Source organism: Callospermophilus lateralis, chromosome 2, assembly GCF_048772815.1.
Source record: "Callospermophilus lateralis isolate mCalLat2 chromosome 2, mCalLat2.hap1, whole genome shotgun sequence".
NCBI lineage: Eukaryota > Metazoa > Chordata > Mammalia > Rodentia > Sciuridae > Callospermophilus > Callospermophilus lateralis.
The window spans coordinates 33,144,655-33,162,062 of record NC_135306.1 but is presented as its reverse complement, the minus strand read 5'-3'; the positions used below and the strand labels follow the sequence as shown (position 1 = coordinate 33,162,062).

Sequence of the window (17,408 nt, the reverse complement as noted above, 5' to 3'; positions counted from 1 at the left end):
TCGCGCCCCCGCAGCGCGGAACCGCGCGCTCCCACGGAATCGAAACCTGGCGGGGTCCGGGGCGGGGCGGGGCGGAGGCTGGTCAGGCGCTGGGCGGCTGCGAAGCTGCGGCACCGTCGGGCGGAGCGGAGGACTCTGCCTCCCTGCATCCTCCCGCCAGCAGGGTACTTCCTGCGCCTGCCCTGGACCGCAGGTGGCCACCGCGGAAAGCCGGGCTTGCTCCTATTGGGCTAAGTGACTGGAAGAAAATGGGCTTCCCTCCTAACCGAAGCTGGGTGGCCTTTCCGGACAGTGAGCATCACCCACACTCTTTCCCTTATACTCTTGTGCCTTTTTGCTGGGAGAGCCCCTTTTCACAATTTAAAGAATCGCTTCTTGGCTTTTTGGCCAAGATCAGTTATCCTCAGGCTAAAATTTATAAGGTCCTTGGTTTTTAAGACCCGTGGTCCCTGCCTTATTGATGCTCGACCATTTGCTTGATTCCAGACTGGGGGACTTGCGTTTTTTTTTTTTTTTTTCCCCACTGCTTGGAGTTCCATTCAGCTCCCCAAATGTCCTCTTTCCTGCTTATTAACTTTGGGTTAAGGCTTCCTCTAGGAAGCCTCCCCAGCTTCTCCTCCCAGAACAGCCAGCACTGCCCTCATCTTGGCCCCTCTCCATACTCCCAGCCACTTCCAAAGAGAAGCGGGTCTGTGTGTTAGGACCTGCCCTGTTTCCTAGCCCTGTTTCTGGCTCTAAAGTAGTTGCCTACTTGGCATTAGTGAAACAGAATCAAGAAGCGAAGAGCTGCGTGTATTAAACTGTCTATAGCCGGATGTTTATTTTGTTGCATTCTTTCCATTGCACAATTCCGTATCTATTTTCACTTTTACTTCTTTTTTAATTTTTTTTTATTACAAAGGTATAAGGAATTTCAGAAACATTAAAATAATCATTCAAACTGTTTCAGGCACGGTTTCATATTAAAAGCATAGATTGATTTCTGACTTCCTGTTTCCTCTATGATGGTTCTCAACTTTTGTACCAGGAAGCACAATTATTATAGAGCTAAGATGGACACCAGCCAAACTTTATCTCCCTGTACTGTCCTCACCCTCGGAAAGTTCCTGAGTCAACAGAAAGGGGGCTCCCGGGGTCTGCAGTAAGGAGACTGTCTGAGTGCAGGACATGTCCAGTGCTGGGCATGTTCTGCTCCATCAGCTCAAGAACATTAAAAAAAAAAAAAAAAGTAGTTTTTAAAAAATATGGTTCTAAAAAATATCGAATAAAAATTATCTATCCCTCTCCCTTGCTGTGAAATAATTTAAATAATTTATTCTAAATGTAAAAAAAAAAAAAAAAGGAAAGAAAAAGAGTTTGTTCAAAGCTGCCTGTGTCCTGCTTTTGAGTGGGAGGTCTGGGTCCCTGGGGGGGGAGGGGGCTGGGAAGGGATGGCACCAGGCAGTCATGTTCAGAAGCTCTCTAAATGCACCCCCCCCACACACACACCTCTAGCTTGGCAGCTAATGACCTTGGACATGAGGTTTTCACTTCTCTGAGGCTAGGTCTTCCCTTCTGAACAGGGGATTATAATACTCACAGACCTGTGTTCCAGTAGCACGTGCCAGTGAACAGACAAGGGGCTGTGTAAACTGTAAAGTGTGGCCACAAATGAAGTGCATGGGGTAACTCCATCCAGGGACTCTACTTTCCTGACAATGCCTGGGACTTGGCTTTTTGCTCTGCGGCACAGTAAGGCAACTTGGCTGTTGCTTTGGCTGGGAGTGAGTCTCAGTAACTGAGGAAATGGAGATAAGACAAGGACCGTGGATCTCTGGTGTGTGCTAATGGGGGACATCAGCCTTAGCTAGTGGGGGTGGGGGGGGTGAGACTACCATCAGCACTGATTCCCAGGCTCCTGTCTGGCACTCACTATTCTCATCTTTACGGCAAATAGGTACTGACAGATGAGTCCACTGAATTGCAGAATCACCTGGGCAGCTTATGCAGAGGGCCAGGCCCTTCACCAGAGTTGGCTTCAGTGGATCCAGGTGAGTCCTGGGCATCTATTTCCTGAATGCTGTCAAGGGGATTCTAATGTACAGGGCTCCCTTCCAGGTTGGTAACTCCTGCTGTCCCCATCTGAGCTCCAGTCACCCAATGTGATGTCCACTCTTCTTGGGGAAGGAGGAATGAGTTTTACTCCTCATCATTCCCAGTCTGGCTTGGTTGCTGAATTGACCCAGGAAACCGATGCAGAAGACTTTTGGGCCAGAAGGGAACTTCAGGGTCATCTGTGGTCCTACTTTTTACCTAGTGCACTCATCCCTCTCTGGAAACTGCCATCGGTGAGTGACCACAGGGCTCTGCTGGTACCCCGTGCTGGGGACCCACTGCCTCCTGGGGTGTGGGGGCTCTTTTGCCTACATTCTCCTGCAGGAGGCGCTGTGTAGTCAGCAGTCAAGGACACAGCTCTGAGGTCTGCATCCCCACATAGGAGACGGGGTCTACTCACATCCATCTGAGGCAGGCTGGAAAGGAAGGTTTTGACTGCCTGTCTGAGTTCTAGAGTTGGGCTAAATCTTGACTCATTTCCCTGACCTTAAACTTGACCCCTTGGTCAGTGTGAGTTTCTGCAGCAAACCCAGGCCCACATGTGGTTTTCCTCAAGTCCAGGTCTCTGGTGGCAGATCCTGCGGAGGGAGCTCATCCAGAGTCCCCCTTCTTAACATGGAGAAACTGAGACCAGAGAAAGAAAGACTTTGCAAGAGGTCACCAAGTCAGTCAAGGCCCAGGTGAGGCCAGACCCAACTTATTCCTGTCCTGGGGGCTGAGAAGTGCACAGGGCCAGAAACAGCAGAAAGACTCACCCAGGAGACCAGGTGCTCAGCCCAGCCTCACCCGCCTGCCTCTCAGCCTCAGTTTCCTCACTTTTCAAAGAACGAGTTGGGCCAGGTCACTGGTTTTCAAACTTCTAAATTTCTTTTTGGAGTAGCAGAATCACGGACTCCATAGTCCAACATATGAAGCATGTGTCAGTTGGGATGGGGTCAGTGGGAACACTGCCCTCCTGCCTCCGTTTCCCCCCATTCTGCACGAGATGACAGGCAGCCTGACCTCCCCACTTCTACCAGCTCTGACTTCCTGCAGTGTTCTTGCCCCTTGAGAAGTCACAGCTCCATGTGGACCTCAGAAGCAGAATTCAACAGAACATCTAAAAACAGTCAGTGCAGAAACTGCTGCGAGAAGGCAAATAGGAAACGGCACCACGTCCTACTGGAATCTCCTTCAGTGACTGAGAGTTTTGTTTTCTGGTAAAAAATATAGAAATAGTGGTTGTTCTCGGGGGACTTGTGGTTTGGTTCTGGACCTCCCCACAGAGCCAAGTGGCGTCCCTGAGGGCCAGGATGGCAGAGGCCTCTGCTCAGAACTACGCTGAGCTCATGCGCAAGTTTTTGATCTCTAGTTCCAACTGCTTGGCTTGGACTTCCCGCTGGGTCACCAGCTCGCGGAGCCTTCGGATCTCCTCCTGTTGCCGATAGAACATCTGCAGCAGCTGGAAAAGCACAGGGCAGAGGGCAAGATCACCTGGGTGGCCTGGACTGCGGCTGGGGCAGGTCCCCAGCAGAAGAGCCAAAACATTACCTCTCTTTGTCCCCCTCCCCTCCTTCCTCCGGGCCCTTCCACTGACCCCGCCCCCTAGCAGACCCTCTTCACACCTCGTTCTGTGTCTTTGGTGGGAGACTTTTGAAAATATCAAAGCCATTTAATTGTGATTAAATTAGTGAAGGGTCACTGTTGCTTGGATCTTTTACAAAGATCTTGTTTAGTTTACCCAACAATTTTAAAAAAGTCTTGAATGATTCAGACATATATTTTGCTTTCATGGATCCCTAAAGGATAGCTGAAAGGATATTTGGAGATTGGTGTTTTCACCATCGGTAACTGTGTGACCGTGGGCAATTTACCTACCCTCTCTGAGCTTCAATTTCCTCCTCTGGGAACTGGGGCGGGCGGGTGGGGGGGTTAGAAAATTAACCTCATCATTGGTGGCTGCAGCGTAGAACAGCTATTAGATGTTGTTGTTATCCCCCTGAATCCTCATGACATCCCTAACGAGGGGCAGTGTCAGTAGCCTCCCTTGACACGTGGAAACTGAAGCATGAAGACTTTTGGGCCCTGGCTCCAAGGCCATGATCAGATCCCTCTGAGACACCCACCCCCCCTCTATGCTTTTAGCTCCTCTGCACTGACCCCAGGGCTGCCCAGGGAATGTGATCACAAAGCCTGTAGCCCTGCTTCTCAGTAGGGATGTAACAGATGTTGACTCCAAAAGCCCAGGAAACCCCAGAATGTCAGCAGGGGAAGGGCCTGGATGCTCAGCAGGTCAAGCCCCAGGCACTTGACCAAGGGCTTCCCACCACCTGTCTAAGTCACAGAGTGAGTGAAGGCCTAGGTGGGCTCTCACCCCCCTCCCCTCCTCCCTCGGGGCCCTTCCACTGACCCCGCCCCCCAGCAGACCCCCTTCCCACCTCGTTCTCTGTCTTTGGTGGGGGACATTCGAAAATATCAAAGCCATTTGTGAGCCAGGACTTCTTCTCCTCGGGCCTGTGTTCCGTAGCCCACCTTGGCGCCTTCCCCTCCGGCTGGGAGAGGGGCCTCTGGCCGTCCTCTGCAGACAGCTTTGCAGTGTGGTCCAAGAGCCGGGGTGAGGTCCGGGCCGTGGGGCTGGAGAGGGGCTTCTCTGGAGGCAGTGGCCGGGGGCTCAGGGGCTGGGAGCCGGGCCTCAGGGACACCAGGATTGGCTCTGGGAGGGAAGAAGCCAAGGGCGGTAAGAGCACTGCGCATGGGACGCGGACACAGGCAGACACACAGCCACACAGCGACATACAACAGGCGCAGGAGATCCAGCCACTGCGGAATGGCACAAGTCCACGGATGGATGGGACAATCAGACCCGAGTAGCCACGTGTGTAACTAAGCAAAGGCTCCTTTGTGGGAACAGCCCAGTTCAGGCCCTGGGGCTGTCCCCAAGCACGGGGAACTCCTTGAGTGACACCTTGTCCTGACTCTAAAGATGGTCCTATCTGCACTCTGCCATCTACCAAGTTCCTTAGTCCTCCCAACCGTCCTGGGAAGCAGGGGAGGTGGGCATCAGGCATATGGGGGAGGAAACAGGTCCAGGGAGGAGCAGGCCCTGTCTAAGGGCCACACAGAACAGGGAGCTGACGGCCTCTGGCCCCAGCTGAGGCTCTTCCAGTGCACCAGGGGGCTCCCTTCACCTGGCGTGGGAGGACACGGAGGGGGCAGGAAGCAGCGAGGTGGGGAGGGAGGAGCCTGCCCTCACTGGGCAGGAGGGGGACAGAGGGGCAGGCCAGGCTGGGGGAGCCTGGGTGGGGCCTGCAGCCTAGAGGGTTCCCTGGAGTCAAATAACTGCAGCCATAGAAGTGGGGACGGCTGGGGAGTCTGGCCGAGTCTGGTCAGTCGCCCTGGGGAGCCCAGGTGTGATGCTTTCCTGGGGAAATACCCCTCGGGTTGGAGGGAGTTTTCGGAGCCACCTGGGTAAGTCCCTGCTCTCCTGGCCTTTCACGTGTCTGTCAAGGGCCTCTCCTCAGAGGCCACAAGAAAATAAAAATACAGGTCCAACTGCTCTTGGGGCCACTGGGATTCCACCACTCCCCCCCACGTTCCTCACCTCTGTTCATCCCACTGAGCCACTCCCGGGCAGTCAGGGAGGGCTGGGCCCCTGCTGTGGGCGGGTAGATGTCCTCCTGGTAGGATTCCGACTGCAAGGAAAGTCCAGATGGTGACTCCTGCTGAATGGAGGAAACCCAGGCCCAGAGACCAAAGGGGCTTGCCCAAAGACACACAGCAGCTCAAGAGCTGAGGTAGGGAGAGAGCCAGGACCCCTGGCCCCAGTGATGTCACCCTGACCATGAGAAAGGCTTTCCCTTGGAGAAGCGGCTCTCCGCTGTCCTGTGGCTGCCACCAAGGTAGGGGCTGGAGGGTCTGGAACCCCGACAACCCCGGGTCTGTCTTCTCCAGGATGGGTTCCCCCCGTTCCCTCCCGAATGGCCCCCACCTCCCTTACCCGCCGGGGTACAATCATGGATATGGGCTCAATGAGGCTTTTGGTTGTGATCAGCTTGTAGAAGCGGAAGATCTCGCAGGAGGACACTTCGAGACCTCTCTTTGGCATGGTACCTGGGGACAGAGGGCCAAGAAGAGCCAAGAGGTTCCGGCTGGGCTGGGGCCACAGGGACCTGCACACCTGGACGTGGAGAGAGACTGCCCTCCTCCTGCCACCTCCCCTCAGCGAAAAAGCTCATGAACGACACCTACGCGGGGCCAGGCCCTGCACTGGGAGAATGGGGTTGAGACAGTCGGACTCTGCCTCCAACTGGCCATCCTCCTGCCTCAGCCTCCTGAGGAGCTAGGATCATAGTCATGTGCCACTGCGTCCAGCTAAAGAGGGTTTCTTATGGATAAAAAGTTGGATCTTCTTAAATCCCTAAAGAAAGGAGGAGGGGCTTGCTCCCTGGAGGCTCTGATTTCAATATAGGAATTTCAATATCGGAGTCCTCCAAGACCTCAGATACTGAAATTCCATCTCTGCTGTGAGGAATTAAGAGCTGGGAACTGAATCCAACTGCCGCGTGGAGAGACGGGAGGGATTAGGATTGGAGGAGGTCATCAGGGTAGAGCCCTCTTGGCTGAACCCCAGTGGCCACACACATGCATGCTCCTGTCCCATCTCATGACACCCTGTGCTGCCCCGGGACTCTGCCAGCACAAAGACCATCACCAGATGCAGCCCCCTGACCTTGGACCTTGAGGATCCCGAGTCAAAACACACCTCATCTGTTGTCAATACTGTGCTACTGGCAACAGGAAGTGGCTAAGACAGCCCACAGGTCAGGGCCGCTGTGGGTCCCCTCCCGCTGGCTGGCTGCTCCCTGCCACCCCCGCAGCCGGGGCCCCGCTCACCAATGCCCTTCTGCGGGTTGTAGGAGCGGTACTCGGTCAGGTAGTTCAGGTGGGGCTTCTCGGCGCTCACCTCATAGTAGCGGATGTTGCCGTCTCCCTGGGAAACGAGGAGGCCAGACTCGGGCGGTGCCCAGCAGCACACCCCAGCCACCGCCAGGCGGCCAGACCCCCGCTCTTAGCATGAACAGCTGGCAGTGCCCCCCCCACAGGGGACACCAGGGAGCTGGGCCCCTCACCAGGGCAGGCAAGAGAGTTCCTCCGACCATGACCAACCCCCCAGATTCCTCCAAGGCCAGGCAAAGCTCTGGGGAGACAGGCCTGAACCTACGCCCACCCTAGTGCCACCCACGGAGGTCAGCACTGGCAGGTCCCCAGAGACAACCGGGGAGTCTTGGCCCTCGGGGGACATTGCTGGTTGTCGTAATGACTTGGAGGTGAGGAGCGCACCCATCCTGGCATCGGTGAAGAGGTCAGAGGTACCAGGTATGGACAGCCCTACGGGGTGGACACCTGCTCTGCCCCAGCTTCACAGTGCCCTGCTGAGAAACGCTCTGGACCCAGAGTTGGGGAGGGACAAGTTCCTCTGGAGCAAGGAAGGTGGCAGAGGGGTGCTCTCCCATGGGGAAGAGTGGCCTGTCCCTGCCCTATATCCGCAAGGGCCCAGGCTGGGCACCAGTGGGGCCAAGCCTGGGACATCTCTGCCTTCTGCCTCAGGGCTCCAGGTGGCCACCTCCCTCCTGTGCCAGGCTGACCTTCCCCACTATGTAGAGCATGTTGGTGTCCACGTCGTAGAAGGGAAACAGCACACCTGAGGAGCCGTCCAGGTCCTCCTCTGTGAGAGGCACAGAGAGGTTGTCCTGCAAGGGAAGGGAGACCAGGAAGGCCCGTGAGTCCCCTGGGGGCCTCGGTGGTGCTCTGAGGTTAGGATCCTTGCCACAGGGCCGTGTATGCACACACGTGTGTGTGAGAAAGAATACTGACTTTGTGTGTATGTGTTGAGTCCCTGGCTCTTGGGGACCAATTTGTGGGTTGTCATAATGACTTGGAGGAGTCAAGTGCCCCAGGTGGACATAACATTTTAAAGGGACTAAAACAAGCTGGGCGGGTGGTGCACACCTGTAATCCCAGCAACTCGGGAGGCTGAGGCAGGAGGATGGCAAGTTCAAGGCCAGCCTCAGCAACTTAGCAAGACTCTCAGAATCTGAGAAAGACCCTCTCAAAATAATAAATAAATAGATAAAAAGGGCTGGGGGTGCTGCTCCGTGGTTAAGCATCCCTGGGTCTAATCCCTAGTCCCATGATAAATAAATAAAGCACTTATGTACCCCTCCACCTATTTGGTCGGCATTTTGTCATTACCGGGTCTCTTTTGGCACACCTGATCTCACTCTGCCCCCTGCTGCCTGCCTTCCCCCATCTTGTGTGAGAGTTTACTGTCTGGCATCGGGAATTGAAGCCGGGGGCTCCTGACTCCTTCAGTGACCAGCTGCACAAGGTCTGGCCTTGCCCAGGGGCATCTCCCTGCTCTTCACCCTGAACCCCGCCCCTGCCCTGGGCAGACTCTGCCAAGTGCGTGTGAGAGACCCCCGAGAAGGACGAAGCCCACCCTCAGCTGAGGGCCGGCCGGTGCCTGAGGCTCACCTGGTCCCACAGGGCCACCTGCCGGTTGTTCCACCGAGACGTGCCCGTGGACAGCAGCTTCTTCATGTTCCCCAGGAACAGCACCTTGTTGGCCCGGTGCCCCTTGTAGCTGGCTTCCTGGAGGGAAAGGTGGAGTCAGTGTCAGGGACGCTGGGAGGGTACTCCTGGGCCATGAGCTGGGGGTTCTGCTCCACGTGGAAGGAGCCCCCCAACTCTGCTGGAGAAGCCACCCAGGGGCACCATCTCCAGGAAGCCTTCCCGGATCACTCCCATCTACACGAAGATTCTCCCACTATTTTTTCTTTTCTTTCTTTCTTTCTTTTTTTTTTTTTTTTGGTACTGAGGATTGAACCCAGGGGCACGTAACCCCTGAGCCACATCCCAGCCCTCTTATATTTTTATATAGGGTCTCACTGAGTTGCTGAGGGCCTCGCTAAGTTGCTGAGGCTGGCTTTGAACTCATGCTCCTCCTGCCTCAGCCTCCTGAGCTGCTGGGGTCCCAGGTGTGCGGCACCACACCCAGCCTGCCCACTATTTTTCAGAGGTAGGATATAGGAAACCTCCTGCCAGCTCCATATCTTGCCCAGCCATACTGAGCACCCGCTGTGAGCCAGGCATGGGGCTGGTGCAGGTGGCATTAGGGTTGTTCTCTTTAGTCTTCTGAGAGGAAGGACTAACAGCCTATTGTCGCGGATGAGCAGAGAGGCTCAGAGAGTGGGAAGTGTTTGCCGAGGGTCACTGACCCCCAGCTAGTGACAGAGCTGAGGCACACAGACCAGTCTTGGAGTTAGACCAGGTTCAAATCCTAGCTCATGAAGTGCAAGAGACACTTCAGGCTTCTTTGGCCTCAGTTTTCTCACCTGAAAAATGGGCATGACTTATCTCACTTCCCAGCGGTGCCGAGAGGCCAGATGCGGATGCTGCCTACAGAGAGAGCCGGGTGCTGACAGGGGGCCAGCTGTTCTCAGAAGCCTCCCCACCCCATTCTTGGACTCCAAGCCAGACCCTGGCTCAGCACTGACCTGGAGGATAGTTCCTAGACGGGGGTCAAGAATCCGGATCTTGCGGTCTTTACAGGCAGTAGCCAGCAGGCTGCCGTTGGTGTTGAAGGACATGGAGAGGATCACATCTTGGTGACAGGTAATTGTCCTCACGGGGTTCACGATGACAGACTCCTTTGTATCCAGGTTCCAGACCATCACCTGCACGGTGGAGTGCTGGCTCTAAGTGCAGAGGCCACCCCCGCCCAGCCCCCAGAGCCACACGCCCGCCGGCTGACCAGGATGCAGGGAAACACAGTATCCCCGGGAGGGAAGCCGCAGCTGGCAGCCTGGCCCAGAAGACAGGGAGGGAGGGAGGGTGGGCGCGCCTGTGGCGGGAGGGGGAAGCCAGGAGTCAGGCTGTCCGCAGTGACAGGAAAACACCATCTGCCTTTGAGCAAGACAGCCTCCATGCGGGCAGGACCCCAGGGGACCCACTAGCTAATCCAGGGGGTTTCAGGCAGTTATCAGCAGCAGTTTCCACTTCCCGGGGATAACCAGGGCCCTATGCAGCTCCAAGGCCACCCGTGCTCATAGCCTGGGATGTGAACAGCGCCCCCTGGAGTTGGGTGCAGAACAGCCTGCACACCCGCACAGGGTAGCCCGGCAGACGGCGCTGCACAAACAGGTAACAAAAGCGCTTCTTCCCCCGCGCCCCGCGCAGGTACTAGAGACTGAACCCAGGGGCACTTTACCACTGAGCTACATCCCCAGCTCTTTTTTATTTTCCATTTTGAGAAAGGGTCTCCCTAAATTGCTGTGACTAGCCTTGAACTTGGAATTTTCCTGAGTGGCTGGGTGTGCATCACACACCTGGCTTCAGAAATCCACTTGTGATCAGAGGGCTGCGGAAGGCCCAGAGCCCTCCAAGGGCTCCCAGCCACTCCCTGACCCACCACAGAGGTCCCTGCAGAGCCTCGGCAAACCCAGTACAGTCAGAGGAGAGCTGGGAAACTACCCTGGGGTCTCACCGACCCACTGGTCCACAGACTGCGACACCGAGGCCAAGAAAAGGCAAAGGGACAGTCCCAGATCATACTGCAAGTCCGTGACTAAGCCGGACAGCATCCAGGTCTCCTGGGCTGTAAACTGTCCCCATTGATGGGCAGTCAGTGGAGCCAAGGAAGCTGGTCCCTTCCAGGCAGGCAGTAATGGCCGGAACAGTGTCCCCCTGAGAAAACTCATGTCCACCCAGAACCTCAGATGTGACATTATTTGGAAATACGGTCTTTGCAGGTATAGTTAATTAAGACGAGGTCCCGATAAATTAGGGTGGGCCCTCAATCCAATGGCAGGAGTGCCTTCTAAGACCAGGAAAGAATACACAGCGATGCGGCCACGTGAAGACAGAGGCAGAGATTGGGGTGATGCAGCTACCAGCCAAAGGACCCCTGGAGCCCCCAGATGCCAGAAGAGGCACAGAAGGATTCTCCCTGGAGCCTCGGGAGGGAGCGTGGCCTCCGAACACCAGGATTCCCCATTACCCATCTCTAGAAGTAGGAGCGAGGGAGTCTCTGTTGTCCTAAGCCCCCAGCTCGCGGGGACTCCTCTGGGAAGCCCCAGAAAACTCCGGGGCAGCCTCACCTTGTAGTCGTAGCCAGAGCTGAAGAGGATGTTGGCGGCCGTGGGGTGCCACTCCACCAGGCCCACCCTGCGCGAGTGGCCCACCAGCTCCTTCTTGTAGGTTGTGAGGTTCCTTGTCAGCAGCTGCTTGGGGATGTCCCAGATCTTAATCTGGTAGGGAGACATGGTCCGGGGAGTGTCATCCGGGGCACATTGGTACCTTTCCACCCTAAGCCACAGATCCGTGTGGTGCCCAGCAGAAGACTGGGAGGAGCTCTGCATAGCTGCTCTTCACTCAGAGCGGGGACAGGGCTTTAGGGGCCGATTTTGATCAGAGATGAGTCTATGTTTCCAAATGTGCCGCCAGGGAATCTTTGCCATCTTTTTTTTTTTTTTGTATTAGGGATTGGACCTGGGATGCTTTACCACTGAGCTACATTCCCAGCTCTTTTTATTTCTTTGAGACACGGTCTCTCTAAGTTGCTTAGGGTCTTGCTAAATTGCTGAGGCTGGCCTCAACTTGTGATCCTCCTGCCTCAGCCTCTTGAGTGCCTGGGATTACAGCTGTGTCCCACCATGCCTGGCTTCATTTCTGCCATCTTGACGGCCGGAGGTGGTGGCCGGTGGGTGGACTGTAGGCATGTCTCCCAGGCTGGATGCCAGTGCAAATCTGCTTCTCAGCCTAGGAAGACTGCTCAAAGAGTGTTCCTTCTCCTTGCCCCGAGGCCCAGAGTGGAGCCTCAACTGTCAGTATGAAGGGGTTGGGCTATGTTCCCAGGGCACTAGGGAATCACTGTGGGCCCTGGAGCAGGGAAGGGCAGCCACAGACTTGACTTAGAGAGGAACTGTGGGTGGCCTGGGGGAGGAAAGACCACTGGCCAGGAGGCTGGGCTGGAGGGGTCCTAGGCTGAGCTTCACCGTGAGGGCCTGGGCTCCCTTCTAGAGTGGTGTCGTCTGAACACAGAGGGGGGCTGCCGTGGCAAAGAGGAAGCCCATCCTGAGAACACCGATGGAGATGCAGCCAGGGATGGTGCTGCCTTGACATTCCTATTGTCCTGCCGGGTTCTCAGGTCCTACGTGATGTGTGTACACTTCCCTTAGGGACAGACAGGTTTTTCAGGTGGGAGACTTTTAAAATCATTCAGCTAACACCTGTTTCCTGATGGCCTTGGATCTGAAACTAGGAAGTGAACTCTGTCTGGAGAGGCACAGGCTTCAGACAGGGCAGGCCGGGGAGGGCTGTCGCTGCACAGAGCTGGACTTGGCTGGAACACAGGCTCTGGGCAGGTCTGCTGCTGGCCCATCCCCATGGTGCCCAGCCCAGGGCCTGGGGGCACAGAGCAGGCAGCCTGGCACTTTCCACGGATGCATTTACCCAGAATGAATTTGCTCCCCTCTGTTGAGGCTTGGGTGTCCCCCAACGGCTCATGGAAGGTGGAAGGTTTGGTGTCCAAGGCAGCAATGTTGGGGCTTTAGGAAGGGGATGAGATGGTGAGGCTTTGACGGCATCAGTGGATTGATCCACAGAGGCATTAACAGCTTGATGGCATTGTGGGACATGGTGGCAGCTTTAGGACGGGGTGGGGGGTGTTAGCTGGAGGAAGTGCCTCTCACCGTGTGCCCTGCAAGGGCATTTCTTGTCCCTGGGGGCCCTTTTCTCTCTTTGTTACTTGCTGTCATGAGTGAGCGGCTTTCCCCTGCCACCCCCTTCTGCCATGAGGCTCTGCCCCACTCAGACCCAGCGCAGTGGAGCCAGCCCAGCGTGGACCGAACCTCTGAAAACAGAGGCCCAAATACGTCGTTCCCCCTCTAGGTTGTCTTCTCCAGCATTTGTCACAGCTACAGAGAGCTGACCAACAGACACCCCAATCCCAATAATCACGGCCACTGCCCCTGGGCCATCAGAGGAGCGACCGCGGCAGGCCATGAGGTCTTTAATAAATAGACCTAGCTGGGCCTGTAATCCCAGGACTCAGGAGGCTGGGGCAGGAGGATAGTGAGTTCTAAGCCAGCTTCAGCAAAAGTGAGGTGCCAAGCAACTCAGTGAGACCCTGTCTCTAAAACAGGGCTGGGGATGTGGCTCTGTGGTCAAGTGCCCCTGGGTTCAACCCATGGTACCAAAAAGAAAAAAAAAAAAAAAAGAGAGAGAGAGTGACTGTCCTTCTAGGGGGCTTTCAGAGCTGCTTGGAGAGAGAAGGGATCAGGGAGGGCGGGCTGAGCTAGGGGTGGCATCCTGCCAGCAGCCACACTCACTAGAGAAAGGCCCTCTGTGCCAGGCCTTGATTGCCCTTTTGGTGAAGCTGTCCCTTACGTTTCTCAGCAGTGTCCTGTATGGGCACAAAGCCTCGGGAGTGCCTGCCCGCCTTGCCCGACACACTGTTCCGCCTCCTCTCATCCAGCAGGAGGTGCTGCGAGCCACTCTATCTCCCTTCCTGCCGCAGCTGCCAGGCAGGGCCCAGCTAGAGCAGGCGCTCGGCCCACAGAGCTGTTTCCCTGTGTCCTCCATCTGCGGCTCTGAGGAACGTGGCACAGCTCCGCAGACAGAGGAGGGGCTCTGGTGTCAGTCACACCTGTCATCGTAACGTGGCAAGGTGCTGCCCCTCTCTGACCCTGGGCTTGTCCACCCGAAATACATTCTCCCTTGTGGGGTCTCTGGGAAGACGGAGTGAACTACGTGCCATGAGTCAAGAATGCAGCGGGATTGCAAGGAATGATGCCTGCCCTGTCACCTGATTGTCATCTTCTGGTCGCACCCGCGCTTCTTAAGCCACAGCCATTGTTCTTTTAGGAGGAGCTACAGGATGAATTATAAGTAAATGACACTGAACATTGTGGTGACAGTGACTAGGTCTCTGGTATACAGTAGGAGCTCAAAAAAGTGGGTGAAAACTGGGCGTGGTGTTTCATGCTTGCAGTCCCAGGTACCCAGGAGGCTGAGGCAAGAGGATCACCACTGGAGCCCAGCAGTTCAAGGTCAGCCTGGGCAACACAGCAAGACCTCATCTAAAAAGAAGAAAAGAAAGTTGGTGGGACTGACCTTGACCTTTTGGGATGGTGGACTGACCTTCTGGGATGGTTCTGGAGCCCATATTTTGTTTTGTTTTGGTACCAGGAATTGAAGTCGGGGGTGCTTAACCCATGAACCACATCCCCAGCCCTTTTTATTCTGAGACAGGGAAACTTGCTCAATTGCTGAGGCTGGCCTTGAACTCGAGATCCTCCAGCCTCAGCCTCCTGAGTGGCTGGGATCACAGGTGTGGGCCACCACACCCAGCTTTATGGGGTCCACGGTCAACAAGGCTCCTGTTTCCATCATTTTATAGTTTACTTCCCCACCGTCTGTGAGATCGAGTGGCATGTTATTTTTTGACCACAATAAAAACGTTCCTCGCAGCATTCTGCAGTCCCCCAGAGGCTGGGCTCTCCCACTGGGGCCGACCCTCACTGGGTCCTAGGAGATGGGCTGAAGCCATTATACCCATTTTGTAAGTGGGGAAACAGAGGCCCCCAGAGAGGAGTGGTCCCCAAGTCCCACGGTGCCCAGAACTTCTCAACGTCTCTCCCTCCCCAGGCGGCGACCCCCCCTCCGTGATGAAGGTGAGCCCCCCAGGGCCCAGTAGATGTCCCTGGCCTCCTGCCCCGCCCCGCCCTCTCCAGGCAAGGGGCCAGGTGCCCACACTCACCGTGGTGTCTTCTGAACAGGAGGCGATCTCAAAGTCATCAAAAGGGTTCCACTTGATGTCTAAGACGTTCCCGCGGTGCCCACAGACCTTTGGGTAGTGGGGGTCCAACTTTCCTGTCTGTGAAACATTGGCCAGGGGAGGAGGCCACTGTGAGTCTAGCACCCCCAGGTCACCCAGTCAGCAATCGCGGAGGGGAAAGCGCAAGGGACAGATCTGGGCGTGGATCTAGGCCTCCCCGCGGGTTCCGTCGGGGAGTTACGACACTTTTCTGAGCCTCAGTGTCCTCCTGGGTCCAGTGGAGGGAATAATCGGTACATGTGAGGATCCGAGGCGGCACGGTGCCCACACCCGGGAGTGTTCAGTACAGGGCAAGTCCCTTCCTACCCTGCTGGCCCGTCTGTGAAAAATGGTGCAGCCCTTTGGGGAAAACAGACGGGCAGTTCCTCAAAGGTCACACACAGAATTACTATATGACCCAGCAATTCCACCCCGAGGTGTATCCCCAAGAAAATGCAAACACAGGTCTACATAAAACCTCCCAATGTTAGCCAGGCGTAGTGACACAAGCCTGTAATCCCAGCAACTCAGGAGGCTGAGGCAGGAGGATCCCAAGTCCAAGGCCAGCCTCAACAACTTAGTAAGACACTATCTCAAAATAAAAAGAGCTGGGGATGTAGCTCGGCGGTACAAGGCTTGCCTAGCATGCTTGAAACCCTAGATTCAATCCCTAGTACTACACATACACACACACAAACACATCCCCAAACTGGAAACCCAAATGTTCATCAAGTGATGAATGGATATCTACAGTGTTGTGCATTCATACCATGGAGTATTATTCGGCTAGGAAAAGGAATGAAGTACTGATACATAGTACAACGTGGATGAAACATGAAAAACATTGTGCTACATTAGAAGACAGGTGTAAAAGGCCAGGCACCCTGGAGGGTTTCTGTTGTCCCAGCTACTTAGAAGCCTGAGGTAGAATGATTCAGTTAAGCCCAAAAAAGCCAGGCTCGGTGCACACACCATAATCCGCCATTGGGAGGCTGAGACAGGAAGTTGAAGGCTAGTCACAGAGACTTAGCAAGGTCCCAAGCAACTTAGTGAGACCCTGTCACAAAATAAAAAATAAAATGGACTGGGCTGGGATGTGGCTCAGTGGTTAAGTGCCCCTGGGCTTAATCTGAGGGACCAAAAAAAAAAAATCATGGAGCAGAAGGCAGATTAGTGGTTGCCTAGGACTGGGGAGAGGGGCTGCTGTGTGGGGAGACTAGTGAGTAGGGGGTTTCTTTTTGGAATGACGAATAATTTTGGAATCGGATAGTGATGAGGGTCACACAGCTTTGTGACCACACTGACCCACTGCATTGACTTTGAAACGGAGAATGTGGCAGTGTGTGCCTGTACCTCCATTAGAACACAGCCCCCCATTTCCTGCGGAGAATTCCTGCACCCATGCAAGGAAGGAAATACAGGCCCCGCAGCCCGGGCCCCGCAGCCTGGCCCCCACAGCCCTGAGCTGAGACTTCCAGCCCCACCCACGGACCTGGATTTCCTGGGCTCAAGGAACCACCAGACCAGCCAAGTCCCAGAAACCTGGGCCTGGCAGTGACGGCACACTCCTTTGGCACAGCACATTCATGGCCCTGTCAAAACAAGGACCTAAACTCAGGCCTGGTCCACCCCACAGCCACCATCCAGCCTCAGGCCCCCGAGCCACCCCCCAGGATGCCTCTTTACAGGGGAAGAGACAGAAGAGGAGAAGGTGGGCCACCCACCCATCCTGCCAATACTCTTGATGTGCCAGGTGGCAGGCCCCATTGGAAGTGACAGATACAATTTCTTTTCTTTTTTAAAAATTTTTGGTCCTGGATATTGAACCCAGGGCTGCTTTCCCATGAAGCCACATTATTTTATTTTATATTTTGATCCGGGGTCTAAGTTGCTCAAGGGCTCTCTAAATTGCTCAAGGCCTTGCTAAATTGCTGAAGCTGGCCTAAAACTTGCAATCCTCCTGCCTCTACCTTCTGAGTTGCTGAGATTACAGGAGTGCACCACAGCACCTGGCTCAAAGGAACTTTCTTTTAAAGAACTTTGCTTGTTTATTTACTTATTTGGCAGTACTGGGGATAAGCCCAGAGCCTGTGCATGCCAGGTAAGCACTTCCCCACTGGACCACACCCCCGCCCTGCAAAGGAACTTTCAACAGAGTGGACTCAGGGGACTTCCTCTCCTTCTCTCACCTCCCTGACTTTGCAGAAATGGCACTTCTTCTTCTTTTTTTTTTTTTTTGGTGCTGGGCATTGAACCCAGCTAAACGTATGTTCTATTGCTGAGCTACCCCCAGCTGACCACTACACATCTGTGTGGCACCCCAGAGACCATGCCTAACTGCAACTGAGCAAGTCAGAGATAGTGTCTGGCTTTGCGTAACGAGGCTGGGAATTGGGCAGGCTCCATGATAGTGGGCACAGGGCTTTCTGGTCACCTTGGGCAAACTAGGAAACGCAGC

The 17,408-nt window shown here is 55.1% G+C and overlaps 1 protein-coding gene across 1 annotated transcript in view; it reads right to left on the bottom strand.

The window, feature by feature from the left end:
- Positions 1-3,409: 3,409 nt before the first annotated feature.
- The window catches only part of Coro2a (coronin 2A), a 28,897-nt gene continuing 14,898 nt past the window's right edge, over positions 3,410-17,408 (bottom strand). Inside the window, exons 3-12 of the mRNA XM_076841117.2 lie at positions 14,894-15,010; positions 11,232-11,381; positions 9,630-9,809; positions 8,608-8,724; positions 7,719-7,823; positions 6,967-7,063; positions 6,071-6,183; positions 5,675-5,765; positions 4,512-4,786; positions 3,410-3,535 (exon numbers count right to left, since the gene is read on the bottom strand). Of these exons, the coding sequence (XP_076697232.2) occupies positions 3,410-3,535; positions 4,512-4,786; positions 5,675-5,765; positions 6,071-6,183; positions 6,967-7,063; positions 7,719-7,823; positions 8,608-8,724; positions 9,630-9,809; positions 11,232-11,381; positions 14,894-15,010 (1,371 nt within the window). The remainder of the gene's footprint in view (positions 3,536-4,511; positions 4,787-5,674; positions 5,766-6,070; positions 6,184-6,966; positions 7,064-7,718; positions 7,824-8,607; positions 8,725-9,629; positions 9,810-11,231; positions 11,382-14,893; positions 15,011-17,408) is intronic.